This window comes from Dryobates pubescens, chromosome 3 (assembly GCF_014839835.1).
Source record: "Dryobates pubescens isolate bDryPub1 chromosome 3, bDryPub1.pri, whole genome shotgun sequence".
In the NCBI taxonomy this organism is placed as follows: domain Eukaryota; kingdom Metazoa; phylum Chordata; class Aves; order Piciformes; family Picidae; genus Dryobates; species Dryobates pubescens.
This window is the reverse complement of record NC_071614.1, coordinates 7845989-7860434: the sequence shown is the minus strand read 5'-3', so window position 1 is coordinate 7860434 and position 14446 is coordinate 7845989. Positions and strand designations below refer to the sequence as shown.

Below are 14446 nucleotides of genomic sequence, written 5' to 3'. Positions count from 1 at the left end.
TCTGCAAACATGTAGGAACCACCATCCACCAAAGGTATTTGTGCAGTTCTCTTGAGGGTGTGATTTAACCACTCTTTGTTCGATATCTTTGTCAATACTTTCTGAAAAGTATAAAATCCTTCCTGATTAAATTTATTGATAACAAATAGTAATGTTTAGATCTTTCTTGCTTCCCTTGTAAATGGTTATAGTTGAACAACAGATGATTATTTGATTTTAAAGTGAAGGAAAAAAGGGTCACATCTGCGCAGGGGAAACGAATTCAATAAATCAGTAAATCTGAAAAGCATTTAAGGATCACAATGGAAAATGAATTGAACATGAATGAGATGCTTTTGCTAATTAGTCCAACATGGTTCTTGGACTGTAATTCTGATAGCACTGATTAAAGAATATAGGCACAGTGTTTCCTTTGGGTATAACACTAGTTAAATGATTACTAGTGTATTGTATTCATTATAGCTGTAAGAAAGAGTTCAGAAGAATAGGAAAGGATTTAGAAAATATGGTTTTTAGAACATTTGGAGTGAACAAATACCTCTTTTGCTCTGGGAAATCTAATAGAGGCAGTCTAAACAGATTATAAAAAATGAGGTGGTGAATAAAAAATGAGGTGCTGACCTGATCTGTTTGTAAATATTTCAGGAAAGATATTTCTGTAGAAAATATTTGGGGTAGCAGACTAAATCTGTCAAGATACTTATCAATTAAGCTTTTCACACCAAAGCTGGGATTAATTGTTTGTTGTTTTTTTCAAGGAAACTATCCTGTGGCATAAAAATTACATTTGATTCACTATAAAGAAAAGCTTTATGAAGTACTATGACTTGTGTTTTAGGAAAGACCGATAGATATATCTCCTGTCAGCCTTCGTGTGGATGGTACATTTGAAGGTGGACCTTGTTTGCACATTGTATTCTTAACTGCCCAGTTGATTGCATTTTTATTTGCTCTTGCTGCACCACTTTGATAGAGCCCAGAAGCCACAATTCTGACAGAGTGCTCAGAAAATGTTTAGCAAGAGTTTAAAAAGTGCTGGTTTAAAGTTAGCTGGAAGTAGAGAATGAAACCCTAATCAACAGCCTCAAGTCTGTTTGTGGGCTTTAGATGATAGCCTTCAGCTTTCAGTGTAAAACATACCAGCTGACACTCAGACAGAGAAGAATCACATTATTCCCCATCAGGCACATTTTTCCTGGTCTAAATATAGGCTTCTGAGCAATTTTGTGAGCACAATAATAATAATAATAAAATTCCTCCCAGTTATAAACACATGATGGGGTGAAAACTGTTGCCCCACATCAGTATTGCTAAATAGGCAATCAGAAAGGTCACACCTGAGGATTTTTCAGATGCTGTGGAGAAATCTTTGTTTCCCTGCCTTCTCTAAAGACATGTGTTAAAGAAAGTCTTTATGCTACAGCTGATTCTGTTTGGAATGGGATTTCCATAGAAGCTCTCCAGCAGTCTCATATCTCTGTACAAATTCCATTTCCCTCAAATACAGGGGCAGCATGTAAAGATGCAGTTGGTAAAAGAATTAAAATCCCAATTACTGTTGCCTGGGAAAATGATGGCTATAATATCCTTTTGCCCATCAATAGGATGTTCTGTTCTCAAAAAGCATTTGTCCCTAGGGTTTCTGAAGCCGGGGCTAATCCATCAGCCACGGAGCCCAGCTGATTAAAAACCGTTTTCATGCAAGCCAGGGGAATGCACAATGATGTAACTGTGGAGGAGTCGGAGCAGTTCCTGCGGTAGCGTGACTTCCCTCCCCACCCTGCCCCAGACAGTTTCTGATGTTTGCCCAAATATGAGCAACATATGGCTTCTCTTGGAAACCAGAGGGTTTTCAGCACTTTCTAGAACTCTTTAAGTTCTTCAGTTACAAACATGAAATGGTAGAATTCATTTCCTAGGCCTTCTTCTCGGGAGTTAATAGTTGACATGATGGGCAATAGAGTATCAGATTCATGCTGAGTCCTGAAGTTTTGTCTTTGTAGCTACTGTGCTCTTGAACACCTTGGCCTTTTTAGACTAGGAGGTCCCCCTCCCATAGTGAGGAATGGATATTCACCATTGCTTTAAACCTGAGTCCACATTTAGATGTTCAGTTCCTTTCCAGGAATGGAATAGCTGGCAACTCAGGAAAACCTGTTATCCTTATTATCTTGTCTCTTGGGAATGATAGTGGGTGATTTTGCTGAAAATGTCCATTGCACATGGCAACATCTGGATGTGGGACCGGCTCTTCTACAAGCAGAAGGGCAGAAATAGAATAGCAGCTCAACCAGAGAGAGTTTTGGATGACAGCAGAAGTAGACAGTGTTTCACTTTTTTTTCTTGGTATGGTTTTTGGTTTTGTTTTTTGTTTAGTCTCTTTGCAAGTATCTATAAAACAAAAATACTGTCCCCAGGATCAGGTTTAACTTCTTTTTGTTTCATTGCCACAGGAGGGAGGTCATAAAAAAAGATACTGTGGAGCTTGCAGGAGAGATCTTTCTCATCTGCTTTTTTTTTTGCTGTACAGTAGAGTTAATGAGGCCTAAGAAATTGGTGGCTTAGTGATGACAGGCTGTGTATTTTTAGTGGGAAATGTTGACTTCCTTTGGAATAAGGATTCACAGTTTTCAAAGCTTTGTGAAATGTTTGGGCTCAAAAGCATGTCAAGAATATAATATGATTCAGTGCAAGCCACCAAGCTGATGTGGTATTTGATGTCTTCTTCCAAAAAACTACTATTCAGTATTATTTATCATTTCACAGTGCCAGTATTGCTTTTCAAAAAGAATATTACAGTCACAGTAGTGCCCTTGATATATGCATCTGTTTCTGCTTGCTTTGGCGAACTCACACAATTAACTAACTCCCAAACTGGTTTTCATTTTCGAGAGCTGATGGCAACAGTCGAGTTCTGAATTGTTCAGATTTTGCAAGTTGGGCTCTGGAGATCAAAGAGTGATGGAGGTGAATTGCTTGATGCATGTGTGCTGGCAAAGTGTGACCATTCACGTCAATACAAGTATAGATCTCTGTCACCCAAAGAAAATATTGAATTTTATGGATATTTTAGAGACAGATTCGGTGTGTCTGTGTTCCTCAGGGAGTTCTCTGTGAAGTTCTGTATCTCCACAGTGTGTGCATGTATTTTATGCTTGAGGTAGGCTCTAGTCTTTAGCATATGGTAGCAATATTATTTTGTGTTTTGTAACGTGGCCATTAGTAAACAATCCTTCTCATCTGCTGTGGTTGCTCTAACAAAGAAGGAAGTGAACTGCTGTTGATTTTGCTGGTTGGATTTTTAAATCAGTGTGGTCTGTCTGAAATTTGAATTAATTGTGCTACTTATTGGGGGGAAAATAAGTCCTTTAAAGCACTCCAGGAATTTTTCTGTCCACCTAGTTACATAAATCTGTTTATAATTATTCCTGCTAACTGTCAGCAGCAGTGAGAGAGAATAATTTTCGACTATATTCCTAGGGAAAAATGGCTTCTTTGAAGAAACTTGTTTCCTAATGTCTTTTATGTAGATGTCATATTTCGTGGGTTGGGAGGGTAAAAGGTAATAAAAAAATTACAGAGATAGCCTATAGAATCTGAGATTGAAAGATAGTGTTGCTGATAATTTTTTTTAAATGCTAGGCTTTTGTAAGAATTACTAAACCTGCTCTTTGAAAAAAAAATGGAACAGAGGAAGTTGTTTTAAATGGAGGTTGTCAAAACCGTTTTAAACATGCTCTTTTTTGCTAAGTAATTCTAATTCTATCATTCATGTTAACACTCTCTGAACACTCACTATGTGGTCTTATCTTCAGAAACCCAGCTGCTCTTCCAGCTCATAACCTAACAGTTTATGGCTTAATAGTTGCTTTTTGCTTTATTCCTTCACTCAGTCCTAGCCCTTGAAGAAGCCAATTTAAAGAATCGAGCCTAATTATTCTCCACTAAATGGAAATGCCTCCTGTAGGCTTAAAGCTGCTCTTGTTCACTTTTTCTACTGTAGCAATAATGATGAATTCTCTTTACTTGCTACCCAAATATTTTTCCTTCATCTGTCACATTCTTGCAGGGTTCTTTTTTCCTCCCCAGCATCCAGTTTATTTTTAGCAATCTTTTCTGATAAAGTTTTTCGAGCAAACATGGATCTGATAATACTCAGGCATCTTCAGAGCTTATGGACAAAGTTGTTGCAGCTTTCCAAAGTCATACTGAAGCCCACTGGCTTTTCCTGATTTTATTTTACTGTATTCTCCAGTTTCCCTAGGAGAAATGCCTCCTCTGTTCTTCAGGCATTGTTTTTTCCCCCTCTATGATCATCAGTGTTCATTTCAGACACGTATTTTTCTCTCGTAATTTCCCCCTTATTTTTTACTCAGAGAAAAGCAGTTGGAGTTCATCCATACAAATGAACAAATAAATAAATACAATGTTCTGTGGTCACAGACTTAGCAGTGTAGTGAGATCTTGGCATTACAGTGAGACTGATTTAAATCACTATGCAGCAGAACATGTCTTAAAGAATAAATTTGTTCATTGTCTCATATTTGTATTTAATTTCCTATGGAAAAGGCAATTCATATTGTTATGTAAACAATGTCTTGATTAGCCTCTAAATAAAGGCTGTGTATCAATTTTAGTATTGTTTCTTGCTCATAAAGTGAATAAACTATACAAGCTATTAAGCAATTAGATAAATTAACATGATGTATTTAGCTGCTTAATGTTTGTGTCTTCTACTTGTGGAAAACAGGCAATAGCAGCCCTTGTTTACTGTATGGCCATGAATTGTGTCAAGCTGGTTTTAAATGGAAATGGAAACATAATTAAAGTATGGGCACCAATATTTAAAACAGCTTCTTACTATTTTAAGCTACTAGATGCATGAAAGGAAATATTTATAAAGTACAAGAAAATATTTATAATGTACAAAATCTATTTCAGCTAGGAAGCATCATTTGTTGTTAATAAATGGAGTTGACTTTCTGTAGTCACTGTGTCATTTTGAATTTTGCAAGCAAAAGATTTCAGCCTCACATATCTGTGTCTTTAATCATACACCATAGAGAAAAGGTTCTCTTTCAAAACTGAAAGAACTAAGTTTGGGATGGAGTAAAACCAAACCAACCTAGAGTGTGGTGTCCCTTCTGTACCTGCAGAAGAGATTACAGCAATGGAAAGCTATTTATTGCTTCAGTTCTGGTTGCTTTACCCATTGGAACAATCCCTGTTCCTTGGTTTAACTCTTGTCACAGCTGCAAAGAAGCAGAAGCAAAAGAACCCAATTCAGTGATAGTATTTTTATGTAAAATTGAAGGAATGATAGAATGATAGTGTTGGGTGATAGATTGTACTTGATGATCTCGAAGGTCTTTTCCAACCTGGTTAATTCTGTATTCTGTAACTAAGGAGTGTGGCCTCTGATAGCCCCTGTGACAATTTCAGGGTTTAGAGTTAAAAGAAAACCAAATGAAAGCACAAAATTAATTTAGAGCTATGCTCAGTTTCATTCTTTTTCCTGTGTTGTGACTTTGACATTAATGGTTTTCATGTTGAGCATCATCAGTTAGTGGTGCCTAACCTCTCCCGGATGAACTTGACCACCAAACCAGGGGAGGCTCGTGGGTAATGTCCCAGAGCAGAGCAATGCAAATCAGAATTTCCCCTTGCAACAAGAAGGTAACAGGAGTTGCAATCATCCTGGAGATCAGGAAAAGGTTTTTCATGACAGGTCACGTTCTTGTCCCTCTCTTAGGAGGGACAGTGGAGTATCAAACAGTTGCCATTCTTTAGGTGTTTTAAAATGTGTTCTGTTCACTTTTCCTTAGCTCTAAGGTTTGTGTGATCACGCTGTTTCTGTGGGTTTCTTCTTCAGTTGTTTGACTCTCAGACTTTAGCAGAAAAACGGTAAAAAATTCTCTTTGAAAGAAAAGACAAAAGCTGCATAATTTGAAATGTCAGGGTTTTGTTTTGGTGTAGGTGTTCTTCATCTCAGGAGCTTTGCTATTGCAGTGATTTAGATTATCTAAACCAGCTATTGTTTGTTTGCTGCTGACACTGCTGCTTCTTGAAGTTGTCTTTTTTGATAGCAAGCTTTGCTCATCATGTGGAGGAGATTGATCCAAACCAAGTGATGCTGTAAACTCAGACCTCGTTTTGTATTGCAGCTCCTTTATGTATTTTGACAAATTCTTCAAGTGTAAGGGGGGAAAAAAGTGGCAAACACCAGTTATAAATCTTGTGACAAACGAGGATTTGCCTTACCTGCTTATGAAAATTTTTAATCTAATATGAAAATTGTCTTGACAGAATGCCAATGCCATAAAACAGAATGAAGTGTCCATTGGTGAGGTATTAATTGTTTATTCTTTCAGTGTGAAAACAAATGCTTAATATCACACCCATCTTATGGTGGCCATTGATTATTGAAAACTAAAGTGTCTCTAGTCTGTCTTTTTTTCTTACAAACACAAAAAATCCTTGTAGTAGGTTGCTGGTGCCATAGTTTAGTTGATTAGATGATGTTGGGTGATAGGTTGGACTCGATGATCTCAAAGGTCTTTTCCAACCTGGTTAATTCTATTCTATTCTTGTCTAGTCTAGTGTAGTCTATTTCTATTTCTATCTCTATTCTATCTCTATTCTATTTCTATCTCTATTCTCTCTCCATTCTATTCTATTTCTCTCTCTATTCTATTTCTCTCTCTATTCTATTCTATTTTGATCTCCTATTCTATTCTATTCTATTTCTATTCTATTCTATTCTATTCTATTCTATTCTATTCTATTCCTATTCCTATTTCTATCTCTATTTCTATCTCTATTCTATTCTAATATTTCTTCTACAAAACGCTGCTGAAGGAAAGGGAATTAAAATGCTGCTTCATGCCTGCTCATCCTGCTGAAGGATGGGAGGAGAAAACCACAGGCAAACTGAAACATGGGACTAAGCCAAATTCTGTCACATGTCCGTGCAGGTTTGAGTGTCTTCAAACTATCCGGGTAGGTGTGCAAAGTGTGGCAGAGCTTGGGAAACCACACCCAGCTGCAGAGCACTGTAAAGAAGTTATGTCGACACACATAGAATAGAATACATAGAATAAACCAGGTTGGAAGAGACCTTCAAGATCATCGCGTCCAACCCATCAACCAATCCAACACCACCCAAACAACTAACCCACAGCACACAAATCAGCTCTGAGCAGCGCTGGAAGACAGGCTTGAACTGAATTAGCAAAGGAGAATGGGGAAGAAAAGCTGCCTAATTTCTGGATCCATGCTAATGCTGTTTTAGCTGGGCTGACTTAGGACACTTAGTAATGCAAGGCATTAAGAGTGGAAAGGTTTTTATGGCCCTTTTAGTCAAGCTTGCCAACTACCAAGACTAATTGGGTCCTCCAGCTGTTTTCACAGCTTTCATATCTGTTTAATAAAGCTGAGGGTTTTTAAACAATTTTATTATATTTCCTTTTATTTCCAAGCTTTTAATTTTTATTCTGTGTCTCACAGAGCATGTGTTCAAGATGCTGTTCAATGCAAGTACTGTAGTATTTGTTCATTAAAACATGTAATATTTAGAAGGTTGACAAATAGCAGTGTGTGTTGCCTGAAACCCCAGTTCCTTTTTGCAGGCTATTCCAGTCTACTCATTAAACAGGAAAATGTGTATTCTTAGCTTTACCAAGAAGTGCTTACAAAGTAGATGAGGCTGGCTCCTAAAAAGCCATTACAATCTGCCATGAAGTTACATATTTATTAATATTTCTGGAACACAGGGTCAGCAGTGCCTCTTGTATAAATACACATTTAGACACATAATAATCCATTAAAAATGTCTTGACGAGGAAGATAATTTTTGTCTAGCCTCTGTGTGAAAACCACAGTTCAATTATCTTATTAAGGGAGTGGAACATCTCTGTTATGAGGAAAGGATGAGGGAGCTGAATCCCTTTAGCTTGGAGAAGAGGAGCCTGAAGGGTGACCTCATTCATGTTTATAAAGATGTGAAGGGTGAGCATTGAGAGGATGGAGCCAGGCTCTGCTCAGTGATGTCCAATGATAGGACAAGGGGCAACAGATGCGAGCTGGATCAGAGGAGGTTCCACATGAACATAAAGAAAAACCTCTTCAGTGTGAGGGTGACAGAGCAGTAGAACAGGTAGCCCACAAAGGTTGTGGAGTCTCCTCTGGAGACTTTCAAAACACACCTGGACACTTTGCTGTGTGACCTGCCCTAGGTCATCCTGCTCTGGCAGGGGGGTTGGACTGGATGATCTGTCATGGTCTCTTCCAACCCCTAACATTCTGTGATTCTGTGTGATTTAAGTTTCCTTTTAGTTCCTGAAAGACAAAATATGCAAGGCTTCCAGAACTGGATAGAGAAGGTGTGATGAGCTATTTGTGAAGCAGTGGATTCATTTAGAATATGGCCAGATTTTCATCTCACCTGGACCTCAAGATTACTTGACTTTCTTAGGATTTCTTTGAGCTGTTTTCCAGGCACTTGCCTTTTTGTTTTTCTTCCTTCTTAACCCCTTGTCCTCAGTACTTTGCAAGACATAGGGAAGATAACCTCCATAACAATATTCTGATGATTTATTTCTCTTTTCCAAAGTTTGCCCAAAGCAGACATCTGAAGAAATGTCTTCCAACCGCGATTCAAGCCTTACTAACGCACCGGTGCAAAGCAAGCTAGTCTCTTCCTTCCAGCAGCACACAAAGAAAGCACTTAAGCAGGTAAGCTCATATTGACTGCTAATCAATTGGCTTCCCTTCAGCATGTGTATCAGCCTCACAGAAATGAGATCTCAGCAGATTTTTGAGGTGTTTCTGAGGATTTTTAGTGCTTTGTTTAGTGGCGTAATGCTGGGTGGTTTGCTTCCTGGTATTTCTTTTACTGATGGTGCAGTCCTGCTATTTATTGTTTGATGGTTTTTAAAGTGCTTTTCAAGTAAGCAGAATTGTTTCTATTATCACATCCCTGCTTTCCCCCTGTAAGCATTTGTGTTGGAAATTTTATGTGAGGCTTAAAAACAAATAAAAAAAGGTTTTGAAAGAAGTTCTGCAGCTAGATAAGAATTTGGGTCTACTTACTGTTCACTTTTCCTTTATGGTCTGTTAAGTATTTTTTCATTCATCCTGTATTTGACACTACAGTGCATAAAAGCGAGGTAGTTTTTGGTCTTTGAATTATTTATGATTTGGATGACTTAGGCTGCATGATAAGTAGTAAAGCTTGGCAAAAGGAGCTGGTTATGGAAAGTCAGATATTAACTGGAAGCACAACAGTGTGAAAATTATTTTCCAGCAGTGCCAAATTAGTTCAGTTTACAGCCAGGCAAAAGAAAAGCAAAGCTAAACAATTATCATCATAATTTTGGAAAAATGATCATTCTCTCTTCTCAGTGTTGGGTTTGTAGGAATTGTTTTAGTCTTGTACAGACCACAAACAATGAAACACAACTTTTCTGAAGTGCTAACATGATGAGATTATGTTGGTTTGTTTTTTTTTTTCTCAATACTGTCCTCTTAGTTCTGGTTAATGGAGGTCTAGGATTTCATGGGGTAGTTTATTGCCAAGCTGTTCATTTGAGCTGAAGTTAAGCAAAGCCTATCCACATCTCTTCAAAACACTGAAGCATTTGTGCTTAGTTTTTCATGTGGTTTGATTTTAAATCCATTAAAATTAATAGGCCTTTATCATTCACATGAAGTTACCTTGTACTTAGAAGCTTTGAGGACTGGAAACAATGGTTAGGACAATGGTCAGGATCACACTTCTGTTTGGTCAGGAATGTTGAGCTCACTGTGTGGACAGCTGTGAAAAAGACACTGTGAAACTTCCATACAAATCTCTTGTGAACACTCAAACATTCTTATGGGTGGAAGCAACGGGCAAAGGGAAAGGAGGAGGACAAAAAAAGAGCAAAGTCACGAATGTTTGAACTTCTGTTACTGTTTAAACTCTACCATTTGTCACTTAGCAAATGAATAGCACTGAGAATAATTTTTTAAAGGGCACACTAATCAGAATAGCTTAATTAATATAAAAGGTCATAACATTGATGGAAATCTTCTAAAACCATTCCCTAAGGCAGTAGGGTTAGAGCAACATCAGAAAGTTAAGTAATCAATAAAAAGAAATTGGGTTTAATTAAATTGATGGTAATTAGATCCTGTACTTCAGCATATGAGAGTATTATTACAGCTATTAGTAAAGGGTTTGCTCTGTGTACGGTATTAGACAAACAGACATTTGTATTGTGGAAGAGCAGAGGATTTTGCTTTGTCTCCTATAAAGTTTCAGGTGTTGGCTGCTGCCTTCTGCACACTGCAGATTTGATGAAATTTGGTATTTTAGCAGAGGGGAATCAACAGTGATTTTCTTTATAAAATTGCTGTGGAAATTCATGCTTTTACTCTCCAATCTTTCTGTTGCTTTTATGATCACTTCTATTTGCTTTTATGAACACTTAATGCCTCAATTGTGCACAAAGAACCTGTAGTACCTTTGAATACACAAAAAGCTTTAGACAGCTGTATGCAACACTCCTCCAACTGATACTAACTTACTGGTTCCACGCTGAAGTAACTGAGCCAACAGAGATGAGCCATCATTATGCTCTCAGCAAGTGCTTACACTATATAAACATATATATACACTCTCTCTATATATTGTAATGGGATCTTCCCTAGCTGTTGTTTTTTTCTGTTACTATACAGCCTTCCCAAAATGAAAGCCTACAAGATACTTCCAAACAGTTTCCTACTCAATGTTATTAAAAGCAGTGAGTTCTCCACATCAACCTGATCTTGTGCTAATTTGTTTGCTAATCCATTAAAATGAGAAGCAAGTTGATAATGTGCAGTACTGCTTGAAGGTCTGAGCTGGAAGAATTTTGTTCTCCACTGTGTATATAATTATTAACCACTCTAGTCACATGTGATTCTCTTTAAAGTACTATATGCTGGATTTACATATGATTTGGTTTTCAGTGAATTCTGGAGGTATATTCTGGGTTTAGATTGCAAAGAGCAATCTCACATTCCTGCATTTTAAGAGGTTCTCATGAATCAAATTAGTCACAAGACTGCATTTCTTGAGCTATGGTAGGGGCTTGGAGGAATGGACATTTTCTGAGCCCTGGCTCTTGGTCTTGATTTCTCTCAGGCATCAGTGAATCTGGGGTGTTTTGCAGAGGCTAAGGAAGTTTGCAATTGCAGTGGATTACTCCCACAAGCTCTGTGTCTCGGGTCAAACCTTATCTCTTCACCTTTCAAAGGCTGAGCTGTCATTTTAGTCTGGAAACCTTCTAGCTTCACCACTTTCCAGAGTGCCCTTGCTGGGAGCAAGGTCCTGAGTGTCTTACCACTGAGTGTGTTTCATGCTTCTTTGTCGTTTTTGAGGGAGTTTCGGTTTTGCTCTTGTGTAGTATCCGAGTGTAATGTCCAACCAAATAGCTCCATTCATCAGGCTTTAGACAAAAGTGTCTATGGTGTAGAGCTGCCTCTTCTGTTTGGCTCTCTAAGGGCAGATTTCACAGATTTCTGTTTCCTTTTTGCTGTTGGAAGTGCTGGGATACATGTGCCCAGCTGTTGCTGATCTAGTGCCTTTGAAAAGAAGGTTTATGGCATGCTGTCACACGCTGCTTTCCTATCAGTTCTGATCAGTTCCATACTGATTTACCTCATTTTCACACTCAAGAGTTTTGGCATGCAGACCCATGTAAGGACCTCTTCCTGGGAAAGTGCTGAACTACATCTGCATCTGCTAGCAGTGGTACATGGTCACACTACTGTGTGAATTATTCTTGTTCTGGACAAGGCTAACTCAAGTACGGACATCAAGTCATGGCATAGTATCTACCATGCTGCCCTCTGGTCCAGTTTCTGTTGCATTGCCTTGAGGTGATACTTTTCTGCAAGCCTTCGCTGTGTACAGATTTGTCTGTATCTATCAAGATGTTCTTGGAACGTTTCTCAGAAGAAGCAAATCATACCTGCAGACTGGCCTCACGTAGGTAACACTGAGCATGTGTGAATACCCAGGACACTGAGGTGGTATTAGTGTCTATTGGACTCTGATAGCCAACTATGAGAGCACCTTGTCCCTCAGTGTGCCAGTTGTTTCCTGGGGCAGTACCAAGAGAGGATAAAGAACTTGAAGATGCACTATAACGATATCTGGGATGATAGTAGACCTCCCAGATGTGGAAGAAAATCCTGCCTCACTTTGGCACTTTGGAATCAGCACCAAGAAGGGTACCCATAAGTTTTCTCTTGGGAGAAGAGAAGGATACTCCATTCAGACTCAGGATCTGAATACAGACCAGGACATGTCTGAGACTGTGCTGGGCATCCAGATCTCTTTGTAGAGACAGAAACTCCAGAGACAGCAGCCAAGTGGGTTTGGGAGGAGAGAAGCTCAGGAAATAAGGGAATCTACACAAGGTATGTTACTGACATGGTTTATTTTGTTTTTCTTAACTTTGGGCTTTGTCTGCATGCTTGGTGGCTGGGTTCATATATGTGCCACTACTTTATTCATGAAGTGGGTAGATGCAGTTTTTTATGGAGGAGGAAGGCACCCATCTTGTAGCAGAAGTGGCAACTCCACTTCCCTCTTTTCCTGGTGGATGCTGTCAGGCCCCAAGCAGTAACAGAGCTATGGGGAGGTCATGGTTTGGCTCATGTATTGCTTCTGACTTACAGGATGTTAGACCTGTACAGCTCCAAATAACATGTCAGGCTGACTTTTCTAGCAAAACTGTAATCATTATTATTGGAAACCAACCTACAAGCAACAAAATTTCCAAGCAGAATGGCGAACAGTGTAATTTAGCCCTGTTTTACCCAAATTCACAGGACAAGTTAATCAAGGTTTCTTTGGGGTTTTGTTATGGTGTTTGTTTGGTTTTAATTTTTTTTTTCATGGACACAGGTGTCCAAGTGCCTAGGTAGGCACTGAAGGTAGAATCCTGATCTCCCTTGATGCTGGTGTGGATTTGCTTTCCTCTCTTCAGCTCAGTCACGCTGCTTACCTTGCTTTGAGAGAAGAACAAGAGCAAACTCACCAGTCTTGCTCCTTCCACACTCATTGTGTTAGGACTTCTTTCCTCAGCTACAGCCAGATGCAGGTTTTCTTGAAGCATTTTGCTTCTGTAGAAAGTAATCCAGTATGAATCTGTCTGTGGTGTCTATCCTTTGACTCACTGAGCAACTACCTACATGTTCTGATAAGAGCCTGATATATTTTGCCTGCCCTCCTTCCCTTCCTTGCCCCCAAAGAAACAGAGGCGACAGAGGAGATCATTATGGCTGTGTCCTTATCACTTAGAATTTGAGCAGAGGGTGTCTTCCTGAAGGGCTCTGAAAATCCACTGAGAACTGAGAGGTATTTTTTGCACTGGACACCTCGATATAGTGAGAGTTTGCTGGAATTTCTCAGTGTCTCTGTTAACCACTTTCCTATGTTTCATTTCAGGTGCTACGAATTTACCAAGGCCACAGCTGGAGAATTCTGGCTCGCTAGCTGAAGCATTTGATCAGATGTCTGGCAACATGAGAGATGATTCTTGACAAATTTTCCTGTCAACAAGTGGAAAACAAGGAAAACATGTTGCTTTTTGACTTCTAGAGAGACATGGGAAGGGACAGTGGAATTTACAAAATGCATTCAGGAAAATGGAAGTTTGAAGATGATAAACTAAACTGATTTTCTGATTGCCAAGACAAGTCTAGGGAAGAGGACAGAGAAACTATGGCAGGGAGACTGCGTAATGGGGAAAAGAAGCTGGAAGAGCAAGAGTTCCAGCAGGAGCTCTGCAGGGAGTACATGCATTGCCCGAAGGCAGGCTGCACGGTATGTCCCTCTAAAGGTGCCTATGCATGGGCAGCATGTACCAGCTGCTCAACACAGTGCTTTGGTAAGACACAAAACAATGTTTATGGGACTTTCTTCTCATCCCTGTGGTCCTCAGCCCTTACTTGTGATGGAAAGAGTGGGACAGGAATCCACCCAATCCCTGTGTTCTTTTTTGCACTGCTTTTTAATAACTGCCTCCTAGTTGCTGGGGCATTCTGCTTGTTTGGTTTTCCTCTGGGTTGTTTGCATAGCATGCTTTTTTTTGCAGTTCTCCTGCATGTTTTGTTTCAATAAATGTATTTTCCAGAATTTCTTACTCAGAGAAATAACTCAGAAGAATTTTAAAGCAACTTTAGAACAGTTCCATTCTGAAGTGTAGCTGCCTCTCTACCTCACTGTAGGATAGTGTCCCTTGCTTAAAACATATCCTGTCATGATCATTACCTTTGGTTAAATCTACCACTGCCACGTATTGGAATCTTCTTCCTGTCCTGTAGATGCAGTTGCTTGTCCCAAGTCTCAGACAGCCAAGCTGATGATAGTGGGATAGTTCTAAGCATTGCAGGTGTCTGCTAATAGTCTTCT

At 39.1% G+C, this 14446-nt stretch overlaps 1 protein-coding gene across 5 annotated transcripts in view; it reads left to right on the top strand.

Annotated features, from left to right (window-relative positions):
- The window catches only part of ASXL3 (ASXL transcriptional regulator 3), a 113797-nt gene that overhangs the window by 51992 nt on the left and 47359 nt on the right, over positions 1-14446 (top strand). For 4 of the 5 annotated variants that reach the window (XM_054179638.1, XM_054179637.1, XM_054179640.1 and 1 more), the window contains one exon: positions 8612-8733. In XM_054179638.1, the coding sequence (XP_054035613.1) occupies positions 8612-8733 (122 nt within the window). Of the gene's footprint in view, positions 1-8611; positions 8734-11833; positions 12448-13480; positions 13859-14446 lie in introns of those variants that run through there. The other variant, XM_054179641.1, reaches the window with a different exon arrangement.